The 17,104-nt window shown below is 39.6% G+C and overlaps 1 protein-coding gene across 6 annotated transcripts in view; it reads left to right on the top strand.

The window, feature by feature from the left end:
• Positions 1 to 17,104, top strand: part of CDK14 (cyclin dependent kinase 14) — a 309,078-nt gene that overhangs the window by 49,982 nt on the left and 241,992 nt on the right. The window contains exon 1 of one of the 6 annotated variants that reach the window (XM_050333452.1): positions 15,681 to 15,764. The exons of 3 other annotated variants lie outside the window; for them this stretch is intronic. In XM_050333452.1, the coding sequence (XP_050189409.1) occupies positions 15,696 to 15,764 (69 nt within the window). In that variant the 5' untranslated portion in view covers positions 15,681 to 15,695. Of the gene's footprint in view, positions 1 to 15,680; positions 15,765 to 15,950; positions 16,108 to 16,211; positions 16,368 to 17,104 lie in introns of those variants that run through there. 2 more of the 6 variants (XM_050333444.1, XM_050333440.1) reach the window with 2 other exon arrangements.

Here is a 17,104-nt window from a genome sequence, read left to right as displayed (position 1 = left end):
ATTATCTTTCTCAGTGGATTTTGAAGATAGATTTCTTAGCACATCTTGAAGATATTCAGATGTTACAGTATTAGGGTAGATGGCCGTGGAAATGCAAAGATGAAGTCAAATGATGAAGACAAAAGTTATTCAGTATTACTTGCTTTCCTTTGCCATCATAACACAAAGAAGTTTTATCCTCTTTAATGTGTTTTTTGGATTGGTGTGGTTTTTTTAGCCTTTTGGTCAAAAACAATGAAATGAACCTTTGCCAAGACTGAAGTTTGGCACCTTCTCATGAAAGAGCACTTTATTTCTGATGCTTTAAGTGCAAGGGCCTCCATGCAACAGTCTAAGGAAAATCTCTTTTTCTATTAGAAAATAGCTAACTTGGTTCTGCTCTAAAGATATTTTATTATGGTAAACCTACATTTTCCAGTGGAAATTAATAGGTAACCGTGCATCACTGTATCTTTTCCATCATATCTGTGAAAAATAAGAGAAAGCCACTGTAGTTGTTTACTATATAAAAAGGGGTGTATTCATATTTTTTCATATTAATATGTTAATTGGACTTATGCCAAGCTTAAATTAACAACTTGGCTTGTTCAGAAAGGATTTACACGAACTAAACTATCCCAGTTATGTGTAATGTGTAATTCAGGAAATGCTTGTAGCACTTCAGATATAAATTCTTATATGTGGGTTTGGGGTTTTTCGGTATTCGGCTTTTTTTGGTGGTGGTGGTCCGGGTTTTTTTCTGTGTGTTTTAATGGTTCTGTTACCTGTATCTTCATGCCCTGGCCTTTGCTAAAGGAATACCCAGGTTTGTGGGTTTTTACTTTATGCTTACATAATAAAGTGGGTTTTTTTATTTTGTGTCTTTTTACTTGCATGTTTAGAAACCTACTGCCAGGTGTTTTATTATAGTGCTGGTATGCAGACTTCCTGGTGCATCATATGGAAATGGCTTCATACCTTTAATTGTTATTCATTTTTATTACTTTGACTTGAGATTTTGGTTAAAGAACAGCTGTTTGATAAGGGCAGGCTTAATGTTGTTTATATTACCTGGGTTTGAAATGAAAAGCAGCAATTAAAAAATGTAAATGAATATTTCTGGAAAGTGACCCCAGGGATGCACTTGATCTGTGTTGTTGCTACTGTTTATGTAATGGAGCCGTATTATGCAGTTTAATTTTCCATGATAGCTTGCCCCTGCCTTCTCAAAAGTTGAGCTTTAGGGGAATGCAGTTGACAGAGTAAGAATAAAGGCTAAAGAATTAATTTAGTGCAAGGGAATCTCAAACCCAAGTCCCTTGAATTTTGAGATCATATCAAACATTGCACCAACTTGGAAGGAAACCTGTATGGCCTTTCCCAGAGTGACACATAGGCTGGTACGTGCTCTCACGTGGTAAACTCTCCTACTCTCTGTCTTCTGTAACTTTCATTTGCATTGAAATAACTTGGGAAATGGCAGTGCTCAGGCCTGGCATGATCCTTGGAATGATGTGTCGGCAAAGGCTGTTTCATTTGTTTTCAGTTAGACACCTGCTACTAGCAGGAAAGAATAAGGATAGGAAAAGAATAATCTAATTATTCAGGTATGGAACAAGAATTTATTTCAGATCTCTGTAAATACTACCAACAGCCTTTGCTGGCAATCATCATATTAAACTGTCCTCAGTGAGCCAACATTATTAAGCTATACTTTTCAAAGACAGTTTTGAATTGCTTGACCACCAATTAGTTTTTTAAAAAATACATGGTCAGTAAGTGTGCCTATCAAAAGATTGAGTCATTTTAGTTTCAGGGCTTGTTTGAAGCAGAAATACATCAGCCTAGAAATGAGTATGGACTTTGGAGGATGAGGTGAAGGGCACCCATTATTCGTTATGCAGAAAAAAATTCCAAATTATTCTGCTTGCTTTCTGTCCGCATTCTTCATGAAGGAGTAAAACGGGCAGAGTCACTGAGATGTTGAGGGAGGAAGAGCTCTTGTTCTCCTTACTTGATAGCACGTGCATTCTGCAAGCCAGGCTGTTAGCTGCTTCACTTTGCAGATGCCAATTTTTAGGAAAGGTAAGGAGATGTAAGAGCGATCAATAATTTCAGAAGTTTAACATCCTTACTGTCTCAGACACTTAGAGTTTGACAAGGGCTAGCCTTTATTCCAAAAAGGAGTTTTCTTCTCTTTTGTAATTTCATCCAGATTTCCGTAACTTGGCACACTGAAAACAGTCTTAATTAACGCCTATTAAAGACTTGTTAAAGCATAGCTAAACTTTGTAGGATTTCCTATTGTAAAAGCACACTGGAATTCCTTAGAGGACCTGTGCTAAACTACCTGTGCATATGCTGAAGCATGAGTAGTGACTTCACTCTGATAAGGGACAGAATCAGACTCCTTCTCCCCTCAGGATTTGGGTGATAACCTGAGGTGCCTGGAGAACGTGAGAATAAGGATGTTGTTGTTCCCCTGAGTATATTCAGTGCTTCTAATATATGCAGAAAAAGGAGCCTAACGAGAAATTTGGAGGGTTCAGGAAGGGTTCAGGTGTGTATGGGTATGTATAATACCCATATGAGGGTAATAACATAATACCTTGGATAAAGGCATAAGAGTGGGTATGGAGGGCTAGGAGCAAAGGCAGCATCAGAAGCAGTTTTTAGGCAGAATGAGAAAGAGTTTGGGAGTGTGGGGGAGATCATCTCTAGTATTTGGTGGTTCTTTTGGGAATTCAGATCTTTCTGTGGAGTCCTCAGTTTCCCCATTCTGTTTCAGCAAGTAGGTGTGAAATTCATTGATAAGCAAAACTTAAACACGGCTGATCCATTTGGGGATGATAACTATTACTGCTGGCATTGTTTGAACTTAATTACAGAAGTCTGTGATCTAGTCTTCCTGTTAACAATATAGCTGGAGATTAATCTTTATGAGAGAGATCTCTATTATCAGGTATTTTAGAGGAAGGAGGAGTGTTACATACAATGGACTTGAACCAAAATGCCCTGTTAAAATTTAGCTTTAGCTGTGAACACTATTTCTTTCACTTATTTTACTCATCTTTTATACTGAGGTTTTCAGTGTTGTCATTTCTGACAACTTAATTGTAAGTCTCATAAACTTTGTTCTTGTTCTGAGATGTTTAGGATTTGGCATTAATGTGACGATCTTCTTAGCATTTCAAAAGTAACTGAGAGATAAAACCAGTGAGTGTACTGAAGACCTACTTAATTGCACTGGGGATCTTGAGCATATCATGTAAACTACTATAGAACTTTTTTTTTCTTTGACTGAGTAGGACAACAGGACCCGAGGGGCCTCGACACAAGAATTAGTTTTCTGCTACTGGTACTAGCCTTCAGAGAAATTGGGAAAGGTGGTGTCCCCCTTCCCAGAGCTGTGAAAACTGTGATAAAACCAATTAGCCATCTGTGCATGTATTGTAATTGGAGGTTTGTACTGTCATGGGCAGTTAAAGGAACAACCAGTCTTTTGTGTGTTTATCTCTCAACATACTGGTTGCACTGAGGTTAATGAGACTCTGCAGGAATGTAAACATCTCAGATATAAGTGTGGAGTATGAGATGTGTATTTTTATTGTAACATTTCAAATAGGAACTGTTTATTTTGAAGGTGTCAAGTCTGTGTTTGGCATGTGAAATCCAGAGGCAGCCGCAAGACCTTTCTCAGGAATTTTATGTGTGTTTTTTTATATCACTGTGGCTTCAGTGGAATCTTAGTTGGAATTCTTCTTGTCTGAATTTTTATTGCCTTAGTAATTGTATCTATTAATACTCAGTCTTTTCACATTTTAAATTATTTCCACAACATTTTCTGGGGACAGATAGATATTCTATAAGACATTCTATTCTGTATAAGCCCTCAAAATTTTAAGCTCTAAAAGCATTGCAGGATTCTTTTCAGTCATTTTTGTCAAAACTTTGTCAGGCAGCAGCCATAATGTTATACTGGAGTACCTTATTCATAAAGGCTTTCCCAGTTCTGTTGGGAATCATACCTCAAAGGAGGTGTTCTGCAGCATTTACATTTCTGAGACCTTCAAACCTTTGCTCAGTTTAAGTTGCAGTTTGTCCTTGAAATGCTCTAGGGGAATCATAATTTGTATGTTTTGTTGGCTGTCTTGTCCTAGACCTCCTTATCCACTTACCATTCATAATTAAGTGCAGTATTGGTTCTTAGGGTAAAACTCTTGTTTTGCTCCTGATCCTGTAGGAGGTTTTGTAAACAGAGGGTTTTATCCAATAAAATGGGGATATACACATAAAATCATAGAATATCTCATAGTGGAAGGGATCCATAAGGATCATTGAGTCCAGCTCCATGCTTCTCTCAGGACTACCTAAAACTAAACCATATGACTAAGAGCATTGCCCGTACACTCTTTGAGCTCTGACAGGCTTGTTGACATGATCACTTCCCTGAGGAGCCTGTTCCAGTGACCTATGACCCTCTCAATGGACACCCTTTTCCTAATGTCCAGTTTGAACTTCCACTGGTGAAGCTTCATGCCATTTTCTTGTGTCCTGTCACTGGTCATGTACATATTGTAGTTTGGGTTGTTTTTAATTTGGGCAACACTTTAAAATCTGAGTAAAGCTTGCCTAATGACGTGAGCGGCATATTCTCACTCACTGATATTATCTGAGGCAGGCACAACCTGGCTGAAGATTAAATGCTTTATTTGAACATCAGATTAGACAACATGAGAGAAACAATCATTTACAGCAAATACATTCTTCAAATTGCAAACTAAGTTTTACAGAAAGACAAGATATGTAACATACACAAAAATGACAAATACATCTTGCTACAAGAAGTTTCCTTCCTTTTTCTTTTTAATAGATAGTATCACTGGTTTTCTTAATTGATTCTCCTGTCACCTCTCAACTGTTCTGCTTCTGGAACCCCCACACTGAAACAGAAGGCAAGGGAGGGTGGAGTTCCCTCCATCTTTCACTGGAACAAGTAGCTGGTTTGGCCAAGAACACTCATCTTGATTTTCTGTGTATAAAGAGTCTAGTAGTGGAGACCTATTTTAATGACTAAACTGCTAGGGTAATACTTATTTTATTTTCAAGTATCAGTTAAGACATCTTACTGATTGGAAGAACAACAGAATAATCAAGTATGAGTGATTCTACTTCTTACAAGAAATTTCTAAGACATTGTGTTCACTGCTGCATAATTTTGTCCATGAGCTGTATAGGTCATGATGTTTCTTTTTTTGAGAAACAGTACATTATTATCATTTTAACTGTATGTAGATAGTCAGGGGACATCTTAGACTGTGAGAATGACTGCTTTAAGGGATTTTGGCATTGTTTTATGGTAAAGTAAGAATTCTTTTCATAGTAATCTTCTGCTAAATCTGTCAGAAATTAAATATAGCACCAGGTTTATTTTTTTCCCACAGAAGATTTTGCAAATAGGTTTAGTGCGTCCATGAGTGCTAAGAGAGCTGGTGGACACCATAGCAAGCTGCTCATGATCATCTTTGAAAGGTTGTGATGATCAGGAGAGGTGCCTGAGGTTTGGAAGAAAGCAAATGTCACCCAGGTTTTCAAAAAGGGAAAGAAGGAGGACCTATGGCACTACCTGCCAGACAGCCTTGCCTAGTCCCTGGAAAGGTCATGGAGTACCTCATTTTGAAGGCATCTCTATCCACATAGATGACAAGAAAGTGATCTGGAGTAGTCAGCATGGATTTGCTAAAGGTAGATCATGCTTGACCAACTTGATTCCTTCTATGATGAAACCTGGATGGATGAGGGGAGAGCAGTGGATATTGTCTACCTTGACTTAGCAAGGCTTTTGACTCTGTCTCTCGCAACATCCTCATAGGCAAACTCTGGAATTGTGGACTGGATGGGTGGACCGTGAAGTGGATTGAGAAATGGCTGAATGGCAGATCTCAGAAAATTGTAATCAGTGACCCAGGGTCTAATTGAAGGCCCATCATTCATGGTGTCCCCCAAGGTCCAATACTGGGCCCAGTATTGTTAACTTGTTCATGAATTACAGGTATGAAGGGACGGATGCCTCCTCAGCAAGTTCCCTGACAACACAAACATGGGAGGAGTGGCTGATACCCCAGAGGGCTGTGCTGCCCTTCAGAAGGACATCGACAACTGGGGAAAGGGGCAAGGAGGAAATGTCTGAAATTTGACAAAGGCAAGTGCAGGGCCCTGCACCTGGGAAAGGATATCCCCAGGTACCAGGGCAGGCTGGGGACTGACCTGATGGAAAGCAGTTCTGTGGAGAAGGCCCTGGGGGTCCTGGTGGACAGCAAGCTGCCCATGAACCAGCAGTGTGCTCTGGTGGCCAAGAAGGCCAATGATATCTTGGGGTGCATTAGCAAAAGCATTGTCTACAGGTTGAGGGAGGTTATCCTGCCCTATAGTCGACCCTAGAGAGGCCTCACCTGGAGTACTGTGTGCAGTCATGGGCTCCTCAATACAAGAGAGACATGGAGCTCCTAAAGTGGGTCAAAAAGAGGGCTACAAAGATGATTAAGGAACAGGACCATCTCTCTCTCTTACGAGGAAAGGCTGAGGGAACTTGGCCTGTTCAGACTAGAGAAGAGATGGCTGAGAAGGGACCTCATCAATGTCAAGAGGATGGAGCCAGTCTCTTCTCAGTGGCACCAAACAATAAAACTAGAGGCAAAGGGCAGAAACTGATGGCCAGGAAGTTCCATCTAAATATGAGAAAGAACTTCTTTACAGTGTGGGTGACTGTGCACTGGAACAGATTCTCCAGAGAGGTTGTGGAGCCTCCCTCAGTGGAGACGTTAAAACAACTTCTGGATGCAATTCTGTGCAATGTGCTCTAGGATGACCCTGCTTGAGCAGGGAGGTTGAACTAAATGACCCACTGTGATCCCTTCCAACCTGAACCATTCTGTGACTCTGTGATTCTGTCTTGTGAGACTTCTGGAGAAGTAAGTGCCTGAGCACCAAGGCAACCATGATTCAGGAGAGATGCACTGGCTGCATTTATGCATATTTCAGATACCTTCTGGAATGGCCAAAACAAAAATAGTGAAGTTATAAAGCACTGTATGGTGGTTTTGATATATGATGACTACCTAGTACAAGTTATTTTTTAATCTTGGTGTTTGGAAGCACACCTCCCCCCACTCCCCAATATTACAGAGAACTGTCATGCAAAATGAAATGTTGAGTATTTTATTGTCTCTCTGGTTTGCAACATTGTGCTGTAAATCCTGTAGGGGTAATTTAAGTGGAAGAAGATGTCCATTCAACCTTAAACCTGTCAGTTCTATGGAATCATTCACCTCTTTTATCATAAACCTTAATTTCTTCTCTTTCCTTATGTAGTAGGGAGTCTTCAACTTAGTACAAAAGAGATAAGATAAAGGCTAGAGATATTAATGAGTGTATTTTTCCCATGTCTTTTAACCAAGAGAAGTTTCATTTGAATTTGAATTTATTATACTGAAACAATATGTTTCCTTTAAAATTTCTTATAAAAATTTAAGAAATTACTGAATATCTGAAACAAGGTAGGGGAAATTCTTTCCCACCTCTGAAATTGGTATTTTGCTCCTTTTACAATTATTAAAACTTTGGAGACTTCTTCAGTTTTTTTTATAGGCCACATATTTGCTCTCAAATAAATCTATTGATTCATAAATCTGTTCTAGCCCTCTGTAGCCACTGTGTGCTCCATCACATGAAAATCCATGTTCTTCTGCTTCATGAGGCAATAGCCTATTTAACAACATATTGTAATGGGGTTCAGCTCTAGAGATACAGAAAGAGGTGGTCTGAGGAGGAAAAAAAAAAGTGCTTAGGTGGAATTTGCTGTGAGAATGGCTGCTCTGTGAACATGTAAGCTGCAGTAGCTGTTCTACCACTACTTGCATTTCTGTAGAGGTATTTTTTATAGCATGAGAAAGAGGCTTTTTTCTCTTGTCCTTTCTGAAGTTTTCTGTCTTCAGCAGCTCACTCCTCCTGAGATGCTTTCTGTTTCTTGCCTTAGAAGTCCTGGGAAAATAGATAAGCTGCTCAACATGCATTAAAGCTTTATCAGCTTCTGGACTGAAGTGCCCTTCAGTGAGAATGCCCAGGTGAATGCAACCCTCTTGTCTGAATTACTGAGATAAAACAGGACAAGAAAAGTCTGCAAGGGGCTAGTGACCCAGACAGTAAAGGACTTTTTAGGTCAAAATCAACCCTTTATATTTAACTAAAGAACAGATAAATATTAGTGCAATACCTGCAGTTCTGGTGCTTGTTTCCTGTGAGCACTTGACTCAGCATTGCAACAGCTTGAGCTTTGGCATGCCTTTTTACTGATCATCATTCTATTTCTATTTCAATTTAATTAGTGAAGAACAAAGGTGTGGATGACTGCGGTGAAACTCTTGTCCATTAAGTAGTGCAGCCTTCTAGACAAATATAGCTGTAAAGAGGGGAGATGATTCTCACAGCTGCTCCTCATGTTTAATTATGAGAACCAACAATATTGCTAAATCAGGTATTACTTGAGTGTTTCTATTCAGTTCATCAGTGACTTCTTTAATTTCATACCATGCCACCATCTGACCTACTGTTTAGCTTTCAGCAGCAGCAGCTTTTCCAGTCATTGTGATCTGTGTGGTGCTTATACATTTGCCATGTGTCATGTATGCCATAAGGAACCAGCAATATACCCATTTTTGAGTTTTAGAGGGGAATGGCAACTAACCTTCCAGGTAGGAGAAACAAGACATGGAAGAAGGATGAAAAATTGATGCATTAAAAAAAGCTATTTAGTTGAACTGCCGAAAGTTGCCCAAGGCTTTTGCAGTATAGACTATCTGGATGATAAAATGATAATGTTATTTCATGCTGATATGTACAAACTGATGCATATGAAGAAATTAACTGCAGTTATGCATGTGTAATGGTGAGTCTAAACAAATTACATTATTCTGGATAAGAATGATATGGTCATTGGATAATAGCGTGAAGATAGTGACTGGTGTTTAACAGTAGTCTAAGAAACAAGTAAACCTTCAGAAACAAATAGGAAAAGAAAGGAGAACAAAACCAAACCTGCCATTATATTGCAGAAATCGTTTTTATAAAGATATGAATTATTAACATTCATAAAACAAAAATTACACAGTCCATCTCCTTCCTATTCTGGGGACCCCAGAGCTGGATGCAGCACTCCAGGTGGGATCTCATGAAAGCAGAGTAGAGGGGCAGAATCACCTCCCTTGCCGTGCTGGCCACACTGCTGGTGATGCAGCCCAGGATGTGTTTGGCTTTCTGGCTGCCAGGGCACATTGCTGGCTCACGTCCAGCCTCTCATCCACCAACACCAACACCCCCGAGTCCTTCTCCACAGCACTGCTCTTGATCATCCCCCACCCTGTATTTGATTCTGGGGATTGCCCTGTGTCAGATGCAGCACCTTGCACTTGGCCTTATTAAACCTCATGAGATTCCCATGGGCCCATTTCTCAAGCTTGTCCAGATCTCTCTGGATAGCATCCTTTCCTTCAGGTGTGTCAACCACATCACTCAGCTTGATGTCATCAGCAAATTTCCTGAGGGTACAATCATTCCCTTCATCTCTGTCATTAATGAAGATATTAAATAACTCTTGTCCCAATATGGACCCAACAACAAAGCCTTTTATGTGAGTATCTCAGAGTAAAAATGAAAGGAGGCTAAAATCCAGTGCTTTCAAAGAAGACAAGAATTTCAGGGCATGAAATATTTAAATTGAGAAAGAGGTGAAGGTGAATCCATAATTTTGGGTTGTTTTAATTAATTTATAGAAAGCTTGTTTCTTCTAGCTATAATGCTGTGGATAACTTTGGAATGGGATATCACTGAGCTTTGTTCCAGTACAAGATGAACTGTAGCAAAATATATAACTTGAAAGTGAAACATTTTCAGGGATTCTTCCCTGGAGTCTATACTAGTAGACATTAAAAATCTATTGTTAATTCTTTATAATTGTCCCTAGAGAAAAACTTTGTAAACTCTGTCTCTAGTATTCATCGTTAAACTTTGTGTCATAGACATATTAATATGCTTTCCTGATATAGCCTTTTTTTTTTTTTTTTTTTACTTGCAAACATGAGAATTGTCAGCTATGTGGTTTTAGGAATTCTGTGTCATAGTAGATAGGTTAGTTTAATTAAAGCTACTTCAGTAAGTCATCTTGCTGATAGTTATTATCTTCCAGTCACAGAGCATACATTTGAATTTTGTACTGCTTGAGTTCTTTGTGTTGTTTTTGAACAATGTTTGACTAAGATGTTGATTTAAATGTCTTTTTTTTTTTATTTTCCTGAGCATGTGAGGTTGTGATGCTTTTTACACAACGTATTAATAATATTAAGACTTAGGTTATGTGTGTATACAGGTACATCATAAGGCATGGGAATTATGGTGCATATTTTGTCTGGAATTTTATTTATGTATTACAAAGATACCTTTATTTCTGTAGTAAAATGTTGCTCCTGTTGTTAGCACATGTAACTTTATGATGCTGAAGATGAATGACTCTGCTATCACTTACTGTCCTGCAAATTGGGGATGAGGAATTTAGGCAAACAAGATGCAGGTTATTTTCCCTGACACTTGGTATAGGCTTCATATTCTTTCCAAATAGGCTTTTTTTTTTTTGCAGCGCAATTTTAATGTATTACAAAGGCATGAACACAACACTGGCTGAGGTAGAATTCTGTCTTTGTGTAATAGTTGTGATTGTTTTTGCAAGCATGAGGGAGACAGGGCTGGGAGAAGACTATTTATTTGTTTTTATATAGCAAGGCATGCTTTATTATTGCAGGCTGAGATATGCTGGAGTCCAATTTTGCAACTAGCTAGATGCCCACCAACCAGTGGAAAGCCCACGGATCTGCTTTCTTAAGAGTAGAATAATCACAGAATTCCATACTTTGACCAAGCTCTGTACTTGGTATCTTGTACATTAACTGCTGATCTCACTGCAGGTATGAATGCTTCTGGCCTTTGCATGTCTTCTCTTTAAGTACTTTGGCTAATAATCAGAGGCTAACTTAATTCTTTAGAATAGTAGTTGTACAACACAGTTAACTTAAACAAAGGAGAAAAAAAGTGAGGCCTGGAAAATAATATCTGATTTCCCTAAAAGTAAATCCTAAATCAAGGTAAAAGACCAAATGTAAGTTCTTATCATAGATACAATGTGTTGTAGTCTGAATTATTTTATTTATGAGATCTTTGCCACCATAGCAAGGAAGGCAGAAGCAACAATAACAAATAAAGCAATCTCTGTGCAACTGTATTAGTATTCACAGTAAGATGTGACCATGTTGGGAATGTTGGAGTTAGGTTTCCCTATTGCACAGAAAGAGTATAATTGTATGAAGTCATTCAGTTAACCCTTTATATGCAAACATGGAGCTGAAAATGTATCTGGACTGACTTGAATGTTTTAGATGTGTAAAGTCATTGCACAGTGTTCTCTGTGTTGCTGCTGTTCTGTTTGAATCTGCAGTTTAAACATTCTTTGTAATTCAAACTGTAGATGGAACCAATCCCTAAACCCACAAAATCTTTTGGTCTTAGAAGTTGCAAAAATAATGGGCACTATGTTGCACTGCATTTTATTTTAAGAGTAACTTTTTAAGTGACGTTCCATGATACCAGCTAGTGCAGATGGTATATTTCAAATATTGGTATTACGAAGCAAATTTCACAGCATGTTGTACTTGGAATAATTTGTCATGCATTCCATTGTGCAATATTATCCACTGCTTCCCTTGCTATCTTAAGATACAAATGATTTTCTTTGCATTCAAACATAGCAATTTAAAAAAGGGGTCATATTTTATTGTCAGCTGTGATAGCAAGGGCTTGAACTGGACTTGGACAGGTAGTTTCCCATCCAGCCCTCTGCTTCTGAACACGGCTTGTAAATAATTCTTTTGTGAAATATTATCAGTGGCTTATGAAGTGGCTGGTTAGATGTCTAAATGACTTTCACAAGTGAGTAAATTTTCAAAAGTGTAAAATGTGTTCACTTTTCCCTTGTATATTCAGTCTGCAGTTGTCATAATGGAAGGGTTTGTGCTGAGGATCAGTGGCTCTTAGTCACGCAGTTTCTTCTGTGAGGAGAAAATGGGCTCATGGATGTATGAAACTTGTACTAATTACTGCATTTGGGTATTACTTCTTGGAAATGAGTGAACTGTTAGCTGCCTTTCTTCCTTGTGCCCTATATCCTCTCATATCTCTTGGATGATTCAATGTAGAGTAATGAAGATAGGACATTACTTACAAATTCCATTTTAACAGTATGTAATATTACCACACAGAACACAGGGTAATTACTGGCAGTTTTTCACTGTGGCATATTAATAAATGATGGTTTGCATGTTTAGTTGATTGACCATCAGAGCTGTGCCATTGTTTAATCTGTTTGAAGTGTACCAATTTGCAGATGACTGTATAACTATTATCTTGAAAGCTCCAAAGATGCCTCCTTACATGTGAGAAACTGTTCTCAAGTGCCACAGAACATTCTGGAGCCTGCTCTGAGATGAAAGCAAGACTTAAAGTATTGATCATGTGAAACTTGTATTTGGAGCTGACTTCCATGCAGAGCTTTAAAATCAAAACCCATAGGTATATAATTTTTATATATTATTTTATTAAAACTTTTAGATTAATTATTCTCCCACCCCTTCAAAAACAAACCAATATCATGCTACAGGGGCCTTTGTGTGGTCCATAAATTGCATTGGTAATTCTAGATGACCTTAGCCTTTCAGCCAGGTTTCCCAGTCCTCTCTGTGGTTCCATGGGCAGCAACAGATCAGGTATTCATGTTCCAGCCACATTATGTTTAACCACAGTCTGCAACTGGGTTTGGGATTAAGGGAAGGGATGGGACTAGCACAGGAGAAGAAGGGAGATAAGAACAGTAGGGAGTCAAGCAAAAATGTTGGGAAGCTTGCATGAATGAACAAAGAGTTCCTAACAAGGCTCAAACGTAGAAAGGAATTGTGCAGAAGGTGGAAGCAGGAACAAGTAACCGGGAAGGAATACAGAGACATCTTCCGAGCATGCAGAGATGCTGTTACAAAAGCTAAAGCCCAGCTGGAATTGGATCTGTTGAGAGATGTCAAAGGCAATGAGAAGGGTTTAATGTCATAAATGCAGATTTTTTTCAATACAGTAAAAATAATTAACTTTAAAATGTGAGAGGGTTTGGCTTCTTTGAGTTATATGCCATTACAGAGAGGTCCTGCAGAGAGACCTGGACATATCCGAGGGCTGGGCAATCATCAGCCCTATGAAACTTATTAAGGTTGAGTGCCAGATTTTGCACCTAGAACAAGGCAACCCTGGGTGTACATACAGACTGGGGAATGAGAGGCTGGAGAACAGCACTGCAAAAAGGGACCTGAGGGTCCTGGCTGATGGCAAGTTGAATATGAGTCAACAGTGCCCTGGCAGCCAGGAGGGCCAGCTGTGTCCTGGGGGCATCAGGCAAAGCATCGCCAGCTGGTCGAGGGAGAGGATTGTCCCGCTTGCTCGGTGCTGGAGCAGCCTCACCTTGAATATTGTGGCACTTTTGGGTACCACAATACAGGAAAGATATAGAGAGTGTCCAACAGAGGGCAATAGAGATGGTGAAGGGTCTAGAGGGGAAGCCATACAAGATGCAGCTGAGATCACTTGGTTTGTTCAACCTGCAGAAGAGGAAACAGAGGGGAGACCTCATTACGGTTTACAACTTCCTCACAAAGGGAAGTGGAGGGGCAGACATATTTTTTTTTTTTGTCTCTGGTAACCAGTGACATGACCTGAGGGAATGGCATGTAGCTATGTCAGGGGAGGTTTGGATTGGATATTAGGATATGTTTTTTTACCCAGAGGTAGTTGGGCACTGGAACAGGCTCCTCAGGGAAGTGAACACAGCACCAAGCCTGTCTGAGATCAAGAAGTGTTTGGACAACACTGTCAGGCACATGGTGGTTCTTGGCATGGTCCTGTGTAGGGACAGGAGTTGGACTTGATGATCCTGATGAGTCCCTTCCAACTCAGCATATTCTATGATTATATGACTTTGTAGGCTGTTTGGCTTGGTTTCTGTCTCTGTGCCTTGGCCCAACTTTTTGCCTGCTTCTGGAATGCAGTTCCATGTTTCTCTGGCTTGCCTTTTGTGTTTCCTTTTCCCATGGCTGTCCATTACTTTTCCCTTAACATGGTGCCCATCTTTTGACACATACTGATCTCTGCATGTGCTTTTTTTCTCCTGAGCACCCTTTTGCCCTATTCTCCCTCAGCCTCAGACAAATTTGATGTTGACAGAATAAGGTCAAGAAATGTAAATGTTTCAAGTGTATTTTCTCATAATTTCAGCTGGAAGAACTTTTTTTTTTCATGTTTTCTTCTGAGCCCTGCACTTGAGATCCCTTAGAAGAATATTTCACCCTAGAGAGTGGAAGTCTTTTTTTTCTTGGGGGGAGAAGAGAGATGTGAAGCCTTCTATCTGCTTAGAAACCAAGTTAAGAAACTGAGAAGTCTTCTGGAATATGCCCCTGTGACTAAGGTTGTGAAATAGATGGGGGAAAAGGTGACAAGTACTATGTAATTTTGGGAGCATCTTAGGGAATTTACTCATGCCATTCAAGATTTATTGTCATGGAAGCCACTGGTGCTAGGTTCAGCTGTCAGCCTGGAGTTGAGAAGTATTTCAGCATGTGTTTAAGTCTTGGTGACTGTGGTGAGACTTGAGCAAATGTGGTGAGTTTATGCTTCACTCTGCATTCTTCAAAGTGGGACTCTACAGGGGAGCCCATTTCCAGTGGTTTTGTGATGAGGGTCACTGGAGCTGCCAGCCTGCGGTGTGAGCCAGGGCTGTGCTTTACCTGCTAGTTCACTGCACCTCTTCATTACATAAAAATGAAAAATATTTCAGGGTGTTGAGGATGTCATGTAAGCTGAGCTGTGTGCTTTCCCTCCTGAAGGTTTTGCTTATGTTTACATTACTGTTCCCTCTCCTAGTATAGTCTGTCCAGTGCTCCCCTAACCCTGGGAGGTTTCTGGGGAGCCAGGAGCCATCTGAAGCACAGGCCAGCAGGGGTTGCTGTAGGAGTAGGAGATGGAGAAGATTCACCGCATCCCTTTTGTAGAAGCCCTCCCTGAGGGTTTGGTCCTGCTGCTCTCTTTTCCCTCCTACCGCACCCAAGCTCGCTTGGGCTCAGTAGTGGATTCCCAGCACGGAGTAGGTGTCTGTTGCTTACTCACAGCTTTGTGTATTTTGTATGTTCATAAATTAAATACTAAGTTTCATCCTTACAATGCTGAAACTGACTTCAGAGTTGATATTTTGACTCAATAAATTTTAAGTTATTTTTAGTATTTATTGTTTCTGTAAAAGTGGACGATGATACTCATAGTGCTTGTTTCCAGATGCCCATGGATTATTGCTATAGTATTACTATTTGTTACTCAAGAACTTGCTGATTTTTTTCAGGACTGGGGTGGAATTGAATTGGGAATGATTAGTTGCATCCTTTTGATTGAATGTTGAGTTTTTTCCCTTAATTCCTGTGAAATCACCATTAGATATTTTGGCTGCAGTTCTGTGTTGGGTTGAGGCAGTGTTACATTGTAAATCGATATCTTTTCAAAAAGACTGCTGTAAATTGCCTAGATAGCATATGCATGGTTACTTTGGCTGCAATGCTGCTGCAGAGCCTGGATACTCTGCCTTTCTGGGAACTCCACAGGCAAGTCCATCATATTAAAAAAAAAAAAAAAATCTTTTTAGAAAGAGCATAGTATTGCTGATGAATTTTAGACAGAGAAATATTGTACCCTCAGTGCTCATCTGTACCTTTAATATTTTACTCCACAGGGATTACCCTGTCTTGAGGGATTTCTTTGTTTGCTGCTTTAGATTTCCCCCTTTCTTAGCTGTAGTACAGCCGTACCATTTCAGCTTGCTAGTGCAGAAAGATGTTGTGAATTCAGTTGCTGAATGAGCCCAGACTGACTGCAAACACTAACATTGCTAGAGAGATGCCAAAGAGTTGCAGGTGAATCTGACCTGATCCGGGCAACAGCAAAACGGTAAGATGGGGCTTATTTAAATCTCTGGGACTAATTGGGTACTGAGGTTTCCTGTTTCAACCTGAAGCCTAGTTATCACATGCTTCCAACTTGAGCAGGATTCATTCTGTGCATGTCAGGGTGGGTTTTCTCAGGAATGCTTAACATCCAGGCAGAGGGAGGCGGTGGGAAGCTGGGAACGCCACATGAGACCTCTCGGCAGCCACCCTGGTGAGATTCCCCAGCATTACTGCCTGCGGTTTGTAAATACCAGGGAAAAGGTAGGAGAAGGCTTAAAAGCGATGCTTTTCTCGGATCAGCTTTGTATTTCTCTCTGGCAGCCTTATTTATAATTGTATTAAGAGGGTAGTATGGGCAATTTTTTCCGATACATGCTTGGCTGAACGCCCTCTGGGACGAGTGAGTGAAGGACGTGATCAGCCACTTTTTCATCTCTGCTAACAAGTCTTTGCATCTTGCTAGATCTGAATAAATGTTTTTAATAGTTACAGATTTGCTTGGTGGTGGAAGATAAAATTAAAATGATCCTTTATAAATATATACTGTATCATGGATGCCAGAATATCTTTTTGCCTTGTTAACCCCTGTCATGATTTTATTTCTCTTGTCTTTATTTAATATAACAAAAAGTGAGGTAGTCTTTTTAAGTAGTCATTCTTGAATGCTTATATAGCAGTGTGTTGACAGAGGTTTGGATCTTAGGTGGAATATTTCAATGTATGAAAGCTTAGAGTAGCAGCATGTTCAGGGAAAGAGAGGAGAAAAAGAGCAGCACTTACCATTAGTACAAGACAGATTAAAATGTGGCCACAGTATGAAATTATTTGAATTATTTCTGATGCCTTAACTGACAGCTAGTGTGTTTCAGTTGTAGATCAAGTCCTAGATTACTCTCAACTGAACAAAATAAAATGTATTTCACCATGTGTTCTAGTATTTAAAGGAACTGAACTGTGGTAGTAATGGTAGAGTGAAGAGATAAGGTTTTTGCTATTAC

Source organism: Myiozetetes cayanensis, unplaced genomic scaffold (genome assembly GCF_022539395.1).
Source record: "Myiozetetes cayanensis isolate MyiCay16 unplaced genomic scaffold, myiCay2020 scf1, whole genome shotgun sequence".
Classification (NCBI taxonomy): Eukaryota; Metazoa; Chordata; class Aves; order Passeriformes; family Tyrannidae; genus Myiozetetes; species Myiozetetes cayanensis.
The sequence above is the reverse complement of the archived record's forward strand: the minus strand, read 5'-3'. Positions and strand labels throughout refer to the sequence as shown.